The sequence below is a fragment of the Enhydra lutris genome, unplaced genomic scaffold, assembly GCF_002288905.1.
Source record: "Enhydra lutris kenyoni isolate GAN:26980312 unplaced genomic scaffold, ASM228890v2 scaffoldscaffold93, whole genome shotgun sequence".
Taxonomy (NCBI): domain Eukaryota; kingdom Metazoa; phylum Chordata; class Mammalia; order Carnivora; family Mustelidae; genus Enhydra; species Enhydra lutris.
In genome coordinates, this window is record NW_019154177.1 from 2,694,498 (window position 1) to 2,712,351 (window position 17,854).

The following is a 17,854-nucleotide window of genomic DNA, read 5'->3' on the forward strand; positions in this document are numbered from 1 at the left end:
GGGAGGGGTAGTCCCCCCGCAACAATGATCTAGGGAGAAAGAGCAGGGTGCCCCATGATGTACCCCTCTGGAATACTGATTATCTAAAGTTACTTAGGAAACATTGAGTTCAAGGACACCCACACCCTCCTCCATCCCACTGACAGCAGGAAGCAAATCTCCCATATGAAAAATACCCTCCCTGTACTAAGAAGTAAAAAGGCATCCACATCACCAGAGAATAGGGACCGGAGAAAGGCAAGAAAGAGGACTGGATGGGATTGTTCTCAACCCCAAGGCTGTTTGGCTCTCAGCAAAAACAGACATTGACACAAGGCCAAGAAAAGATTTAGGGAGTGTTTATTGAGGCTCATGCCCCAGTACCGGGGAGGCAGCACTGGGAACAAAGGCCCTGGGAGTTTGCAAAGGGGATGAGGCAAGAGAGCAGGGACATCCCAGCTGGAAGGGGTGGAGATACAGAAAACTGCTTGTAGGCGCAGCGGGTAACTCCGTCCACAGGCAGCGTGTGTCTCATTAGCATGTCAGGTCTTCATCCTGGGGCCAAGAGTGTTAGGACTGTCCGAGTATTATGACTGTCTTTAGAATTGTTGGAGGAAAGAGCAGGTGGAGGGTCAGCGCTGGGGTCCACTGCGGCACAGGCTGGTTTAGTCTGGATTCTTCTCGAGAGTTCTTTCTTGCAAACATCTCCTTTCTGCACCCCTGAAATACACTCCTCAAAAACAAGTGGTTGGTTCAGCCTTTTCTTTCTTCTTAGGTGATACGCAGAGCAATGGGCTTCGTGGTTAGGGTGGGATAGGGTCCCAGACACAGCCCCTATTCTATTTCAGTCCCCCCCTGAGAGATTTTACCCTGCTTATTCCTAGGGAGTAGGGGCCGAAGGTCTCACCTTCTGAAACTGCTTCTTGCTGAATGGGGTGTTGTCCCTGTCCTAACCTGGAGGGGTACAAATCTCTCACCAAATGCTCTAACGCCCTATAGGGACGTTGCTCCTCTTGGGACCGGTATGTGGAACCCTTGTGCTACCACAGTTCCACAGGAAACTGCTGTCATCTAGAAGACACAAACTTAAACAGACGATTAAAGGGGCAGGGCCTGAATAATAACAAAAGAATGATGACCACAAGAGAGCCCAGGAAAGGGAGGAATCACACAATGTTAGGCAGAGAGCCTCTGCCTGCGTCCCATAGTTTGGGCAGTGTGATTATCGAACCCATGCAACCATCTGGTTCATCTGTAAGTCTCCTGAACGTTTGGTTCCACTTCCCCAGAGCTGTTGATGTAGGCACAACAAGTGTTGTTGACTACCGCACAGACACCCCCTTGTTTGGCCAGAAGATAATCTAGAGCTAACCGCGTGTCAAGTACATTAGCCACGGAATCCAGGGACTCCTGGAGGCTCTCTAAGCTGTCACCAGTGTGTGTGGCCAGGTTTTCTATGAGCTGGGTAAGGTTTTTTAAGGTTGTTTCATGATAAGCAAACCCCCTCCAGGGGGCAGCCAGTCCTATGGCTTCTCCAGTTGCTGCCAAGATAAGCCCAAGTGCTCTTTTATGTCTGGTTTGAGAGGTGATGTTATATATAGTGGCGCCTAACCCTTTAGGGCCCAATCGTCCCAAAGTGCATTCTCCCTGGAAGTGAACATTATCTACACACGAATAGGCCACTGCCTGAAGAGGCTTGGAGAAGGAGGAATTAGGGCTCCCTTCGTAGGGTAGCTTATTTTGGGGGGTACCACAGAGAAACAGATACCCTGGTGGGGTACAAGCTTGGCGGGGTGAAGAGGAGTTAAACCAACTTCGTAAAAGGCGACCCCAGTTAGGTGTACTCTTGCATCTGGGGGACAGAGGCCCTCCATCCAGTGGCCCCCCACCGAGGTCTGAATCCTCTTCTATTCCCTCCTGGCTATTGAAGGCAGATGGGGTCTGATAGGTGAGCCTCCAGGAAGGGGTTGCTATTCCTTTCCAGTAGGTACAGGAGAAGTTAGGTTGGTCGCCTTGGGAGAGAAGAGAGGAGTCCACACACCAGTGGGTCTGGTTGGGAGTACATGAAGAGCTTGAAGAGGAAAATGACATAGGATAAATAGAGGGCAAGCTTCCCACATTGGTAAGGCAAGTGTGTGTCTGGCAGGGGCAACAGGGCTGTCCTTGCTCTCGACAGAGAAGAGGCCGCTTAACCTGGAGACCGGTTTGGTTCCAAGAGTCTGTAAGCCCGACACACTTCATATCATCGCGATCATCGAGTTCTACTACTAGAAGGGCTGTGCTCCTAATAGGACCAGAAGTCAAGGTGAGAGTAATATCCTCATTGACAGGTACAAACTGGAGCTTCGGAACCCCGTCTTGTGGGGGAGGATGACAGATCCAACAATCAGAGAGGTTATTTCCTGAGGCCACAATGCTAGAAATGTTGACAATTGCGTTTTCTCTCCAGGTTTCCCCGCCTTTGTTGTTTTCTTCCCAACTCATCCCCGGGAGAAGGGCCAAGAGAAGAGTCCACTTCATCAGTCTCATCATTGGTTTTGATCTTCTAGACCCCGCAGGGGCAGAACGGGTCTTTCCCAGGGAGGAGAGATGACCCAAAACAGTACTCACAGAGAAGGGAAAAGTAAAACAAAGGCAACAAAAAGCAACGTCAGCAAACCAAACCACCAAGGTTTAAACACTTATCTGACTCTGAGGGTCGCTTCTTGAACAAGTATTTGAGGTCTTCCACAGGCTCACATGAGTCAGATGGTTCTGGGCCTTCCGGGCATTTCTGAGGATGTCCAGGAGAAAAAGGTTTTAGCCTAGAAAGATGTACCCGGCTAGGGTTTCCTTGCAGCTTAACTGCTCTTGGGGTGGCTAAAATCAGTCAATAGGGAACTTTCCACTTGGGGAGCAACTGATCCTCCAGGGAGCCCTCCTTCCAAGGTTTTCAGGAGGACCTGATCCCCTGGATTAATTTGCACAGGTTGGGGTGGCGGGGAGAAGGGGTCACTTCTAAATGACCTCTAGGGGGTGCTGGTAGCATGTAATTAGCATAATCCACAATGGCTTTTTGCACCTGGCCCAAATAAAATGACGCAAGCTCTGGCTTATGTTCCCAACCAGTAAAATATTGGGGGTGAGGAGGGGTCTCCCATGTCCTTTCAAATGGGCTGAGTCTTAGGTTAGTCTTAGGGACTGTGGCAATCCTGGGTAGTGCGGTAGGAGGCAACTGGACCCAAGGCTCATGAGTTTCTTGACACTTTTCCTCAAGTCTTTTCTAGGGTATGATTCATCTTTTCTTTATTTTATTTTAAAGATTTTATTTATGTATTTGACAGACAAAGATCACAAGTAGGCAGAGAGGCAGGCAGAGAGAAAGAGGGAGAAGCAGACTCCTTGCTGAGGGGATCGATCCCAGGACCCTGAAATCATGACCTGAGATAAAGGCAGAGGCTTACCCCACTGAGCCACCCAGGCACCCCATGATTCATCTTTTCAACCTGCCTGAGGAATAGGGGGCTCAGGGAGCATGCAATTTATAATTTATTCCCAGGGCCGCTGAAAGGCTCTGCGTATTTCAGCTGTAAAAGGAGTCTCTCACTTTGCAGACTTGGAGAGCCCGAACTGGGGAACTTTCTTTTAGGAGGAATTTATAGACCTCCATTGCCTTCCCATACCAGGTGGGGAAGGCTTTTACCCATTCAGTACAAGTATCAACAAACACAAGGTGGTATTTGTGGCCGGCTCATGGTGCAGCAGACTAAAGACTACTTCGCTACTTCGCCCATTTTCCCCAGGATACATCCCCTGGTGTTGGGCTGGTGTAAGAAGTGGGGGCTGATTGGATGGGTCTGTGGTTTGCTTTGGGTGCCTAAGGCACAGGCGAGGGTAACTTGTTTTATAGTCTAAGTCCCTATCCTGAAAAGACCTTTCACACCAAGTCCTATAGGAGGTCTCTTCCATAATGGGTGACATCATAGAAATGTTGAATGAGCTTTTACTGTTGGGCCTCGGGAATGAGAAATTTGTCTTCTCTCATAAGCCAGCCAGGGCTTTTTTCTGTATATTCGTATCTCTTCGCCTCCTCCTGTTCCATCAGGGGGTTCTGAGGGTGACTGGGGAACTCATGGTGGTAATCTGAGCTGGCTCCTGAGCTCAGGTGGCCTGTTTAACCAGCTGATTGGGGGCGCCTGGGCAGCTCAGTCCCTTAGACGTCTGCCTTTGGCTCAGGTCATGATCCCAGAGTCCTGGGATCGAGCCCCGCATTGTGCTCTCTGATCAGCGGGGAGTCTGTTTCTTCTTCTCCCTGTCCCTCTACTGCTCCCCCTGCTTGTTCTCTCTATCAAATAAATAAATAAAATCTTTCAGGTGCCTGGGTGGCTCAGTGGGTTAAGCCGCTGCCTTCACCTCAGGTCATGATCTCAGGGTCCTGGGATCGAGCCTCGCTTCGGGCTCTCAGGAAAGGTAATGCTATGGCCCATTGGTCCCGTATGCCAGAGGTTATTCAGGTTTGGATCTTCAAGTCCGAGTAAAGTGAAACAGGAGACGAGAAGACAAGTATGCGACCAGAAATGGTTCTGTCAGTATTACGACACCTCAAGAGGAGGCCATTGCAGGAAAGGAAAATGCCGGGGGTGGGGGGCAATAAGAGAGTGGGGCCGTAAATTTATGGCAGCATTTATCTTGGGTCTGAGAGAGACCAGGAGGTAGGAAACAAGTGAGATTGGGTGCTGGGGTTAATGGAACTCTTTTTAACTATACTGGTCCGAAAGTTTTGGAATCTGTTCTGTTGGGCATCAACCATCCAGGGGGAACAGGAATGCCGACAAAACCTAAATCAGTTAAGGGGAGGCAGATCCAGCAAGCAGTGTTTATAAGAGAAGACGTAGAATGAAGCCAGAAGTGGCAGGTGGTATTTAGGAATTGGCGAGTATAGTTAGCAATAGAGGGACCAGGAGGAGCACAGGAGGGAATAGGAGTCCGTCCCCCCTTATGTCTGAGTGAAAAGTATGGCCACTGGGTCCTTTCCGTGACATCCAGCCGGAGTCCCCAGGACCTCTGTTGATCCCAATAAGCACTTTTGCACCGCCGTGGAGTGAAAGACAGAGTTGCTGCTGGATTTCCAGTTTCAAGAGGGGAAACAGTGAGATGTGAGTCCGTTTCCGTCCAGGGGGCGAGAGTTTCGCATCCCCATCGGGAACAAAAGCCATCTGCTTTACCCCCACATCCCGTTGTCTCCTGGACAAATGTGTATATTGTCCCCAGGGCGACATAGGCTTGCCCAGGGCCAAGGCAGGAGCTGACACTGTGGTACTTGGAAGGTAGGACGCTGGGTTGGGGAGGTGGTCTGGTTGGCAATAACAATTTCTTTCCTCCCTTGCCCCCTGGATGGCCCCACCCATTCTCTAGTCAGTGTCCAGACATGGATACTGGCCTGAGTCTCTAGGGGTGCCAGGAGGAGAATAAGTATTACTCCACACTGGATTCCCCAGTTTTGAGTCCGGTACTTTGGGGGCCCTTTTTGAGAGTAACTTTTAGGGGGTCTGATGGTGATGGATGTGAAGTCCAAGAGATCTGTTCTGGATTGGTCTTTTTTACTCATGAGTGGTGGATCCATGGTGTGAGGCCGGAAACCCTGAGGGCGGTAGGGGTTATAAGTAGACGGATGGGTGAATGTTTCCAGTCTTTTACCCAGACTTCATCCCCAGGGCGAAAGGAATGGATGGGAGTTCCTAGTGATACAGGGGCTCTCGCCAACAGGTGGGCATGTAGTTTTGTAAGGACTTGTCCTACGGATTTTAGTTGGCTTTGGAGATGTGTATCCCCTAAGACCTTGAGATTGCTGAGGGTGGGGATTAATAAGGTGGGGCGGTCTGCCATAGAGTATTTCAAAAGGAGAGTATCCATGTTTCTGTAGAATGCAGCAGGAATGGAGGAGTGCTAAGGGGAGTAACTCTGTCCAACCCAGGGAGGTTTCAGCATGTAATTTGGAGGGTTTCCTTTAGGGTACAGTTCATGCGCTCTATTTTCCCTGAACTCTGAGGTTGATAGGCCATATGGAGTTTCCAGGAGATGTTAAGGGCTGAAGTTAGTCCTCGTAGAACTTCTGAGATGAAAGCAGGGCCACTGTCACTGTGAATGGTGAGCGGAATCCCATATCGGGGGACAGTTTCCTGGAGCGGTAGCTTGGTGACTTCTCTGGCCCTTTTAGTTTGAGTGGGAAAGGCTTCAACCCATCCTGAAAAGGTGCAGACTAGGACAGAGACATTTGATTTCTCGGTGAGGGACCATCTCGGTGAAATCTACTTCTAAATCTTCAAAGGGTGCTGTCCCTATGTGTTGTAGCCCAGGGGCAGAGTGGGCCGTTTTTGGATTATGTTTAGCACAAGTGACCCAACGGTCCATGACCGACTTACACAGTGTTGCCAGTCTGACAATGTAGAAGTGTTTTGCCAGAAGTTTTTCCAGTCCTGTTTTTCCCAGGTGCAAGGTTGAATGTTGTTCCGCAAGTGCATGAGGGGCGAGGGCCGCGGGAAGGAACAATCGCTCGTCTGGGAGGATCCACCATCCTTGCGGGTGCTGGACTGCTCCTTCGGTCTTGGCCCAACTATCTTCAGCAGCCACGTAATGTGGGATTTTGCAGGGAGGGAGTGACGGGAGCTATGGTGGCAGGTTGTCTGTTTTGTGCAGCCTCCCTGGCCGCTTGGTCAGCTCGGCAGTTCCCGGTGGCAGGCTCATCATCCCCTTTCTGGTGTCCCCAACAACGAAGGACAGCTAGGCTTTGGGGGGCCTGTATCATCTCTAATAATGTCAGGAGACCCCTTTCTTTGTATATTGCCCTGTGCACATGTAAGGTGGCAAAGGCATATCTTGAGTCTGTGTATATGTTGAGCTTTTTGTCCTTCGATAATGTAAGCGCCCATATTAAGGCCCAGAGGTAGCCCTTTGAGCAGACCATCCTGCAGGGAGGGCTTTAGCTTCCAGGACCTCCGTGGCTGTGGTGACAGCATAACCCGCTTTCCTTGAACCATTACTCAGGAAGCTGCTGCCATCAGTGTATAGGGTGAGGTCAGCGTTTGTTAAAGGGGAGTCCTTGAGGTCCGGACGGGTGGCGTATACTTCAGTAATGATTTCCAGACAGTTATGTTCTTGTTCTCCTTCTGCCGTCAAAAGGTATGTGGCTGGGCTCAGAGCCTGTACAGTCTGCAAGGTAATGTGGAGATTTTCCAGGAGTAGTCCTTGATACTGAGAGAGCCAGCCATTTGGTATCTGTTTTTGACCTTGGCCGTACATTAGAGTTACTACTGAGTGGGGAACCTTTACCGTTAGCTGCTGTTCAAGAGTGAGTTTGTCAGCTCCTTTGATAAGAAGTATGGTAGCTGCCAGGGCTTGCAGGCAAGGGGGCCATCCAGAAGCAATGGGATCTAATTTTTTGGACAGGTATGCAACTGGCTTTCTCCAGGGGTCTATGGGCTGAGTTAGGAGCCCTAAGGCTGTTTTATCCTTTTCATGGACATATAGGCAGAAAGGTTTTCCGGTGTCAGACAGGCCCAGGGCTAGAGCTTTTCCAAGTAGGTCCTTAAGTTCCTTAAAGGCTTTTTCTTGTGTGCCTTTCCATTGTAAAGGTTGTGTCTCCAAGTCCCACTAGCAGATTGTACAGGGGCCTGGCTATGACTGAGAACCCCGGTATCCAGATCCGGCAGAATCCTGTGGCTCCCAGGAACTCACATAGGTCCCACTTAGCAGTGGGCTGTGGGAAGCTAGCTATTATAGCCTTTCATTCTATGCTGAGGGCTCGCTTCCCTTGAGTTATTATGAATCCCAAATATTTAACTTCTTGTCTACATAGTCGAGCCTTTTCCCAAGAGACTCGATATCCTCTCTTCGACAAGTGTTATAAGAGGTCAAGCGTTTCCCGATGGCTAGTCTCTTCAGTGGGGCTGGTGATGAGAAAGTCGTCCACATACTGGAGGACTGTGCAACCAGTCTGGTCTCGGGGAACGTCAGCCAGGTCCGAGGCCAGGGCTTCACTGAATATTGTTGGTGAGTTATTGAAGCCTGTGGGAGCTGGGTCCAGGTTAGCTGCGTCTGGCACCCTGTGCTGGTATCAACCCATTCAAAGGTGAATAGGGGCTGGCTTACTGGGGCCAAGTGAATGCAGAAGAAGGCGTCCTTTAAATCGGGGCAGGTGAACCAGGCAGCGTTTGGTGGGATATGGCTTAAAAGGGTGTAGGGGTTGGGCCTACTGGATATACAGTTTGAGTAACTTGATTTACAGCACGCAAGTCCTGGACGGGTTGGTAGTCACCATTAGGTTTCTTGACTGGGAGCAGCGGGGTGTTTCAGGGGATTGGCACTCAATTAGGGTGCCTGCCTTTTTCAGTCGCTACAGATGAGCCTGTACGCCCAACTGAGCTTCCTGCAAGATCAGATACTGTCTTTGCTATTGGGGTTGAGTTCTAATTTTTAGTTCTATAATAATGGGCCTGCCGACAGCAAGCCCGGGTGGGTTATCTTCTACCCATACACTGGGGACTGCGGTCTGGAAAGCTTCAGGGCTGGTTTCAGGATGGTCTTGTTCAAATAGTCTCCATTCCTCATCGGGGTGTGTTTAGGGACATGATAATCCAGGGCTTGGTGGGGCTTAGATTCATGGTGGCCTGTCCTGACTGCTCGAAAGAAATCTGTGCCCGTAATTTTGAAAGTAAGTCTCTTCCCAACAGCGGTATTGGGCAGTCTGGGACATATAGGAATTCATGGGAGACTATATGTCCTCCTAGTTTATAGGTCCGCGATTGGCAGAAGGGTTGACTTGTGGTCCGATCCCGTGGCCCCCATGATGGTTATGGTTCATCCTGTTAGGGGTGTCACTGGGGTGGTCACTACAAAGTGTTATGCTCTGGTGTCAACCATGAAAGTGATCTTCTGGCCCCCAAAGTTCATATTAACTGTGGGCTCTGGAGGGCCTAGTATCATTGAGCCTGGTCTCCATGAATCTAAATCTATATTGGCCAGCCCGATGAAGTCAGGACCTTGGTTTGCCTGGATCTTGGGTTGGGTGGAGGGCTTGTGACCTGGGCTTTCGATCTGGGCACTCATTTTTCCAGTGCCACATTTCCTTGCAATATACACATTGGTCCCTTTTGAGGGTTCTGCGCTGCTGAGGTTGCGTCTCTGATTGCCCTGTTGTTTCATGTGGTTGGGAGCCTTGCTGAAGGGCCGCGGCTAGCAGAGTGACTTGTTTCATTTCTTTTCAGCCTCTCGTTTGGCTTCAGTGTCTCAGTTGCGGTAGACCTTGTTTGCTATTTCTAGTAGTTGAGTGATGTTCATCCCAGCGAAACCCTCAAGTTTTTGGAGTTTGCGGCGGATGTCAGGGGCTGACTGAGCCACAAATGCTGCATTTACCATTCGTTGATTCTCTGGTGCTTCTGGATCACATAGAGTGTACATGTGGAAAGCCTCGCAGAGCTGCTCATCATAATTACCGGGAACCTCTTCTTTGTCCTGAGTCACATCAGCTGTTTTTGATATATTAGTAGGCCTTTTGGCTCCCTGGCGGAGGCCCCGCAGGATAGCATTTTGGTAGCACTTGATGGCATTCCGGCCTTCCTCTGTGTTGAAGTCCCAGCCGGGCCGGTTGTCCGGGGCAGACTCTTGGGTCCATCCCTCTGCGTTTAAGGAGCCCAATGGTGCCAGCTTTTCGAGCCATTTACGTGCCTCCTGGAGAATTTTTCTTTCCTCCGTGTTCAACAAGCTGCTGGCAGTCTTCCCAGGTTGGTAGGTGGGTCTGGAAGATGGATTCCATAAGGTTGATCCTTGCCTGTGGTTTTTCTGAAAAGGCAGAAGTGTTATGCTTCCAGTTCAGGTCTGTGGGGGTGAAGGGCTGGTAGTAGATAATGGGTCTGCCTGGTTGGGGGGTGCCATCTACTCCAATTCTGTCAGGACCTTGAGTTTCTTGGAGGGGCATCTGGTAAGTGGGAATTTATCGCATTCGGAGGCGACGTTTGATGTTCCATGGCTCGCGTTCTGGGGAGGGATCCTCATCAGGAACAGTCAGCAAAGAGTCTGGGGAGGGGTCCCCATTAGGAACTGGCAAGGAGGCTGGTGCTGGCTGCGGGGTTACTGGCATCTGGGGAGTCGGAGGCAGTGGGGAAATTGCTGCTGTTGGTGGAGCCAGAGCCACTGGTGGGGCAACTAACGGCATACGAGTGAGAGAAGGTGGAGAGGGTATGCCTGATGATGAAACGGAAGGTCGTGGTGTGTTGGGTTCCACTTCAGGTGCAGTTGGGAGGGCTGAGGCAGTTGAGAGGTCGGAGGCCCATAGAGTGGTGGGAGCCCTTGATGTATAGACTTATTTCGGATGCTTTTAGTCGGTTGTGTCACGAGAATCCTGTACTGTCCCTTGCCATTGGCACAGAACCATTCTCATGCGGGAAGGGTCCTGGCTATCTCTAACCAGGAATCAATGTATGGGAACTGGTCCAGATGTCCTGGGTTTCCTGGGACTACAAGATAAATGCGTTGGACGGTGGGGAGGTCTAAGGTTCCTTCTGAGGGCCAGCCAGCATCAAAAAGTGGGACACTCCAGTTCACATAGGGTTCTCAGTTTTCCTGGGGTCATATGTACCCTGTAGTCAGCACTAAAGCCTTTCCTGAAGTTTTTAAGCATGCAATCTAAGACAACGGGTTTGCTGGGTTTCCCATCCATCATGAAGTGTTGCAAACAAAGGGTAGGGTACTTTCAGCTGCTGTCCTGCTCCCATCCCTCGCGGGAACTTAGGAGCGTCGTAGCTAAGGTCTATCCATATAAGCCCCGGGACAGGCTACTCCATAGAGTAGATGACCATTACACTGTATGACGCTCCGCGAGGCTCAGGGTGCAGCCCACTCAGACTCCATAGCGGAAGCTGTGGAGCTGTACGGACACATTCATACATACAAGTGTTTCTTCAGATTCAAACAGGCTGGACACCCCCCTTGGGTATCCTGGACTGATGGGAGGTGATCAGTCTCCTGTTCCACCCACAGGGGTGGGTCTGGCTTGGACAGTGGCCCTGGGGCTTCCCTGGTTCAACGGGTGGATCTAGTCAGTTGTCCCCAGTCTCCTGCTGTTGGTCTGGCGGGGGGAGGCAAGCCACGGCTGTTGGGGAGAACCCAGCCTTGGGTCTGCTGAAATCAGCAGGGTGCACCTAAACCCTAGGGCAGGTGCTCCGTTGCCCTCCGCAGCCTGTCTCCTGTCCCACACCGGTGGCACAATGGGCCAGCATGGTTGAGTTTCCCAGTCAGGGAACCAAATGTTGCGGAAAATCTGAGGCGACCAAGGAAACTCAAGAGGCACGCGGAGAAATGGGAGAACACAGCTTATGAACGCGGGTGGGCTCAGCGGGATCCTTCCCAAAGTCTGAGCATCCGGCCTTTGTTGGGACAGTCATTTATAGGTAAACTAGAGATTTTTTGCGGTTTCTCGCTGCTGATTGGCTCAGGAGTCTCGTGGTAGTTCTTAGAGCTATGCAGAACTGACTTGGTGGAGAAATGCCATGTCACTTTCGGCGGCCTTTCATCTCAGCGAGGTGGCCATTGTGGGCTTTCCACCTCAACCCTATCTGGACGATCGAGGGATTTGTCTTGAAAGTCAGGTCTGCTGGAATATTCCATCTGTTCCATCGTCTCCACACACGGGCGCTGGAGACCCTCATCTTCTGCAGACGGGAGCAGTGCAGCAGGGTCGAGTCTGGCATACTTTAAAAATAACATCTGGCTATCTAGCAAGAGGGCCTGATACTTAGTTAGCCTTCCTCCGGTCAGCCAATAGTGTCCTTTAATTTCTAATACTGTCTGAACCTGATGGGGAGTTAGATGGTGACTCAGGGTCAGCTTTGAGGCCTCACTCACTAAGGGAGCTGGGCTATGCCCTTGTGACTTGGTCTAGTTATCTTGAAAAATAGGCCACCAGTCTCTGATCAGGGCCCAGCTTTTGAGTTAGGACCCCCAAAGCAATCTCCTGCCTCTCATGGACATACAGGTAAAAGGCATATCCAAACTGAGAAGCCCCAGTGCAGGGGCCTCATCCAACTCGGTTTTTAAGGCTTTAAAAAGGCTCACTAACAGGGTGCCTGGGTGGCTCAGTGGGTTAAACCTCTGCCTTCAGCTCAGGTCATGATCCCAGGGTCCTGGGATGGAGCCTGTATCGGGCTCTCTGCTCAGCAGGGAGCCTGCTTCCCCCTCTCTCTGTCTGCCTCTTTGCCTACTTGTGGTCTCTGTCAAATAAATAAATAAAATCTTTAAAAAAAAAAAAGGCCCACTAACATCAGTCTTTTGTAGGGGTCCCCTTTCTCCCCCCTTCAAGGCTTATAAGGGGCTCCACCGTTAGGCCATAATTAAGGAATCAGAGCTCAGCTGTATCCAGAAAGTCAGAGTCACTTTCTGGTTTAGGGAACAGACAAGGCGCTGATGGTCCTCTTGGGATCCACGGCCTGGTATCAGAGTGAAGCCCAAATGCTGGCCCTGTTTTTGTTTTGATGGGGTAACCCTATATCCTCCCTTAGTAGAAAATTTAAGGTTTTTCCAGTATTCTGATCAGAGGCCTGCTTGGTCAAACTGGCTATGAACCAATCACCATCATACCGTAAGAGGATCCCATGTTTCACTCTTAATTCCCGTCCTGACTCTCTTGCCAGTACCTTTCCAAATAGGTGATCTCTAAAGTCCAGATGTACTAAGCATTCCCTTGAGTACCAGGTGTTTTTCATTCAAAGGCTAGTAAATACTGACTCTCCTCATAAAGGAATATAATAATAATAATAATAATAATAATAATAATAATAATAAAGGCATCCTTTAGGTCTCGGACAGTGAGAACTCAAGCATAGCTGGGAACCTGGGTAAGCAGAGTATATAGGTTGGGTACTACTGTGTGTGTGGGAACAATTCCTTGATTCATAGCCCTCAAATCCTGTATAAGGCAAAATTGTCCACTGGGCTGCCTCACTGTGAGGACTGAGGTATTACATGGGGCTTGATAAGGCTTGATAGTCCATATTTGAGAAATTTTGAAATTAACAGCTGGATTCCTCTTTTTTTTTTTTTTTTAAAGATTTTTATTTATTTATTTGACAGAGAGAGATCACAAGCAGGCAGAGAGGCAGGCAGAGAGAGAGAGGAAGGGGGAAGCAGGCTCCCCGCCGAGCAGAGAGCCCGACGCGGGACTCGATCCCAGGACCCTGAGACCATGACCCGAGCCGAAGGCAGCGGCTTAACCCACTGAGCCACCCAGGCGCCCCAGCTGGATTCCTCTTAAAGATTTATTTTATGGGGTATTGTTTTTTCCAAGGACAGCGTGCACTGGGTTTTAACTTTATCTGACTGGAGGAGACATTTTTACCTTACCCCGGACATGAATATCCCATGCAAATGGATCTCCTTGGTTTTGTGCTCAGAGCAATATTTGAGGGCTCAAACCTGGGACCATTCAGCAGTGCCCATGGATGGATTCCTGGTTTCTATTCTATCTCCATTTTAATATCACCATTTTCAAGATAAATTGTGGTTCCAGAATTGTTTAGCAGATCTCTCCCCAACAGCAGGGACCTCAGAACGGAATGAGTAAAAACACTGGATCAGGCCCCGCAGGCAATAAGGGGACTAAGCTGTCTTACCTTTGGCTATCCATTTGTCTGTCCGTCCGTCCATCTGTCCATCCCAGTCCCCACATGGTCACAGTTATAAAGGGGCCAACAGGGTGAGGCAGGACAAAGGCGGCAGCTCCCATATCCACCAGGAATTTAGTTTCCCACCTGCCACATCAGAAGTGACCCCGGGCTCCACCAGTGTGATGGTGAGGGGCCCAGTGGGTATGGGAGCTAGGCATGTCCTCCGGCCTCTTCTCTGTGGTGGGGTGGCCCCACTTCTGAGAGAATGGCCAGGATGGGGCCCACTCCCTTCCCCTGACCTTCCCACCTGCCACAGGCACATTTTCTCCATCCAGGCTGCCTCTGCTCTGGTCAGATGGTTCAGGCTGTGGTCTTCTGGGCTTCCTGGAGTCACCCCAAGTGGCGGCTGTACCAGGGAAGCCAAAATCTGTGCCTTGTTCACTAACCTCTTGTCTGTATTGGCCTCCTCTGTCCTGTCTCAGTTATTCAAAACCTTGAAGGCCTCCTCCACCAAGGCTGTGAGCAGGGTCTGAGAGCGGTCCTCTTAACTTTCCTAGCTTCCCCCTAATATCAGAGGCAGTCCGGACGATAAAAGGCTCGGCTGCCTCTGGGTCTCCCATGGGGTGTGTGTGTGTGTGTGTGTGTGTGTGTGTGTGTGTGTGTGAGCGCGCGTGCAAGGCCTCTAGCCCTGGTTTAGAAAGACAGGGGGATTCTCATCCTCCTCCTGAGTTCTGTCCCACACTTGGTCGTAACTAACTGGTTTCCCCATGCACTTCCTCAACCCTTCAGAAAGGCAGGTAATAAAGGGCCTCACCAGCACCCTGTCGGTTCTGCCCTCAGGATCCCATTGTGGGTCCCAGTCAGGGATAGCGTTTCCTCCTACCCAAAGTGCTCTGTCTCCTGGGTTGGCAGACCCCTGTCAGCAGAATGCCCAGCTTTCCTAAGGATCTCGTCCCACTCATCTAGGGTGCAACAGTGAGACGCGACTGTGATGCCATCTGTCAGCTGAGGGATGTGAGATTTAACTTAATAAATGCATCCCTAAATGGGAGACGGTTTTTTGGAAGAATGACCAAACTTTTCCTTACATAGCCCCAAGTCTGTGAGGGAGAAAGAGACAGGAACCCCTCCCTCGGGTACAGCACTTCCCCAAGGGGAACCAGATCCTGCTGGGGCCTAAGTCTGTGGTCCTGCTGTGGGTGCCAGTGAGGCTCACTCCAGAGGAGGGCGTGGAAGCTCCATTTGAATAAGGAGGTGGGGAGCTGGTGGAGAGGGAGGGGAGGTTGTTTGAGTCAAAGTTGCAGGAGTAGAGGGGGTTGGGAGGGGACTCCAGTGAAGGAGCACTAGGTCCCAGTTGACTGGAACAGGGGATCATTTAAAATGTCTGGTTTCAACCCAGCAGTGAGTGGATGGGTGCCTGTGGTAGCAACAAAGCCTACCACAGACTCTACAAGACTCTACCAAAGACTCTACAAGAGTCCCTGAATCTGGGGTCTTGGTATTTCTCTCCACTTCTGAGATCTTTTGCAAAACAACCCCAATTGCAAGACAGTATTAAAATTTAATGATCCATTTTGGGGCCACTATTCCTGGCCCCCCAAGTTATATTGGGACCAGTGCTAAAAATAATAATAGTAATTTCCTTTTCTTCAAACCATCCAATTTAAATTGATCCCTTCCTAGAAGGGAGTCCTTTATCACATCTAAGGTGTTGCCCAGCTTGGGAAGTTGAACAAATCTGGTGACATAAAAAAGGTGAAAGCTGACTAGCAGATGTAATCCATGGGACTTTTAAAGAAACCCAGGAAAAAGACCAGCCAGAAGGAAAGCTGGGGAGGGGCTAAGAGCGACGGGGACGGGGACAGTCAGAGTGGGCTCAACCCACCAGTGACCAACGCCAGGGAGGTGAAAGTCAGGGGACCCGGGACACTCAGGCTGGGCTCAGCCCACCAAAGGGTTCCCCAGTGACCCGCAGGGGACCAACACTGGGGCGGAGAGAGTCAGAGGGCGGAGGGACACTCAGGTCGTGCTCAACCTGGGACCAACAACGGGGAGGGGAGAGTCAGGGGACACTCAGACCAGGCTCAACCCACCAGAGGGTCCTCCTGTGACCCGCGGGGTACCAACATCAGGGAGGGGAGAGTCAAGGGGCGGGGGACACTCGACCCAGGAACGCGAGGCCAAAAAACCTTCCTCCGCCGGAAAATTCAAACCCAAGCGACCGAGGGGCCAAAACAGGCGAAGCAGTGCTCGAGGCCTGACTGAGGGGGCAGAGTCGCTGAGGCAGGAGGCACAACTTACCGCCGCCGAGACGCCGAACTAGAGCTGCAGGCCGCTCACCAGTCCCAAGGGTCAGAGGGGCTCCATCCGCCGTCTGCCGGCTCTGGGTCCTCGGGGACTCACCGGGGCTCTCTCTCGGGGTCCCTGCGTGGTCGCCAGAATACGTTCCCGACCGCAGGGCTCTTTGGCTTTCAGCGCAAACAGAAACTGACATGAAGCCGAGAAAAATGCGGCAGCGTTTACTGGGGGCTGAGACTGGGAGCAGAAGTGCCCGCCGGCTCCCCGAACAGCCGGCGCTCTGCAAGGAAGCTGAGGCGGGGAAAAAGGGCACCCGGCTGCCAGGGCGCCGAGCCGCGAAGTTGCGCCAGCGCAGCGGGCGGCACAGGCCCCGCCCCGCGTGTCTCATTAGCATGTCAGGTCTCCGCCCCCCGGCCGCCGCGAGTGTTCGGATTCCACAGAGGGAGGAGCCGGTGACGGGTCAGTGCCGGGGTCGACCGCGGCACAGGCTGGTTTAGGCCGGTTTCTCCCGCGGAGTTCTTTCTGGCAAACGTCGTGCTTCCGCGTTCCTATGAGATACACTGCTCAAAAAAAAAAAAAGATTGCTCAACCTTTTCTTCTTAGGTGACACGCTGGGAGCCTTGGGCTTTGTGGTTAGTGAGGGGAGAGATGGGGTCGGAATGCAGCCCCTATTCTATCTCGGGACCACTTTTAATGGCAAAGTTAGGAAGGGTCTCCTTAAGTGATGGACTTCCTTGAGGACTAGGAAAGAATCAGAACGTTTTGGGGGCCACCTGCTCGGGGCGCCCGCATGACTCATCTCCTAACTCCATCCCCTGTCTCATTTCCCATCTTAAGGTAGTTTGGAGAAATTTAAATGCTTATCCCAAGTGATTTTATTAATTTTAGAAGCGATTTCCCACAGTATACCCCCCAAGCCCCCCCACCCTTCCCTCCACCAACACACACTCGACTCTCAGAGTCAGAACCTTTCTGAGGCGGTCAGGGTTGAGTTCGGCATAGGTGAACCCGTTTAATGATACACAAACCTGCTCAAAGCTTTACTGTACAGAATGCCAGAACACTGCAAGGCTTCAAGTTGCTCAAAATCAGCACAGGAGTTATTGGTGACAAAGGGAAGCTGAAAGGACTGCATTTTAGGAAGGCTCCATCTCTGCCAGGCCCCACGTACTCATGTTCGATATCTCACCTTGCATCTGAGTGAGCCAAAGAAGCTCTGTTCCCACTCCAAGGGGGAGGCAAGAAAGTGCATCATTCTGAGTTTCCTCCTAGGCCCCTGTACACCTGATAACATCTGAGAAGAATGTTTCAGGACATTAGCTTCCAAACAAACCTCCGTTTTCACTGGTGTCAACATCCCCCACCTTTGGTGATTTATGGAATAACACCTGATGCTTTTGATTGGACCCTACCCTAGATTCCTTAAGGAACATGCACCCCGGACCCCTTTCCAACATAAATCCCCATAGGAAGAGGACACTCCCTTCAGTCTCCCAGACACTCTGACTGCTCTACTCTTGTCACACTATTCCGTAAATGCTGCTCTCACTTTTTTCCCAGCTCACATTTGATTTCTATCCTGCTCGAAGCCCAGGACCCTCTTGGCGGGTCTCTGGACCTGGCCTGCTGAATCATGAGCAGCCCTGGTTCTCCGACTGGACTTGCAGACCTGTGTTTTTGGTTAAACCTGTTCAAACAATATTGTAACAAGAGAACCAAAAATAAAAACACATCCACGTTCATAACCCAGTCTTGCATCTTACCGAGTCAGCTAGTTCAGTGCCCCGTACTTTCCAGAAGGTGGCCATGTGTCACTGCCTTAAGTTTTTAAATATTCTTTGTTTCAGCCTACTTTTTACAATTGGATTACTTACCATTTAGACCATCACTTTAGATACCTGACTCCTGACTCTGTCCCAGGATTCTCTATCCTGGTTCTCAAC

At 50.9% G+C, this 17,854-nt stretch overlaps 1 protein-coding gene across 1 annotated transcript; it reads right to left on the reverse strand.

Annotated features, from left to right (window-relative positions):
- Nucleotides 1-331: 331 nt before the first annotated feature.
- Nucleotides 332-16,135, reverse strand: LOC111162589 (endogenous retrovirus group V member 2 Env polyprotein-like). The gene is made up of 2 exons (XM_022527092.1): nt 15,915-16,135; nt 332-2,752 (listed from the first exon to the last, which is right to left on the reverse strand). The coding sequence occupies exon 2, from the start codon at nt 2,509-2,511 to the stop codon at nt 1,228-1,230; it is 1,284 nt and encodes a 427-aa protein (XP_022382800.1). The 5' UTR covers nt 2,512-2,752; nt 15,915-16,135; the 3' UTR covers nt 332-1,227.
- Between the last annotated feature and the right edge of the window lie 1,719 nt (nt 16,136-17,854).

What these genes read in the sequence shown, in the direction of transcription:
- LOC111162589 (XM_022527092.1), bottom strand. Translation starts at nt 2,511, where the DNA reads ATGATGAGACTGATGAAGTGGACTCTTCTCTTGGCCCTTCTCCCGGGG.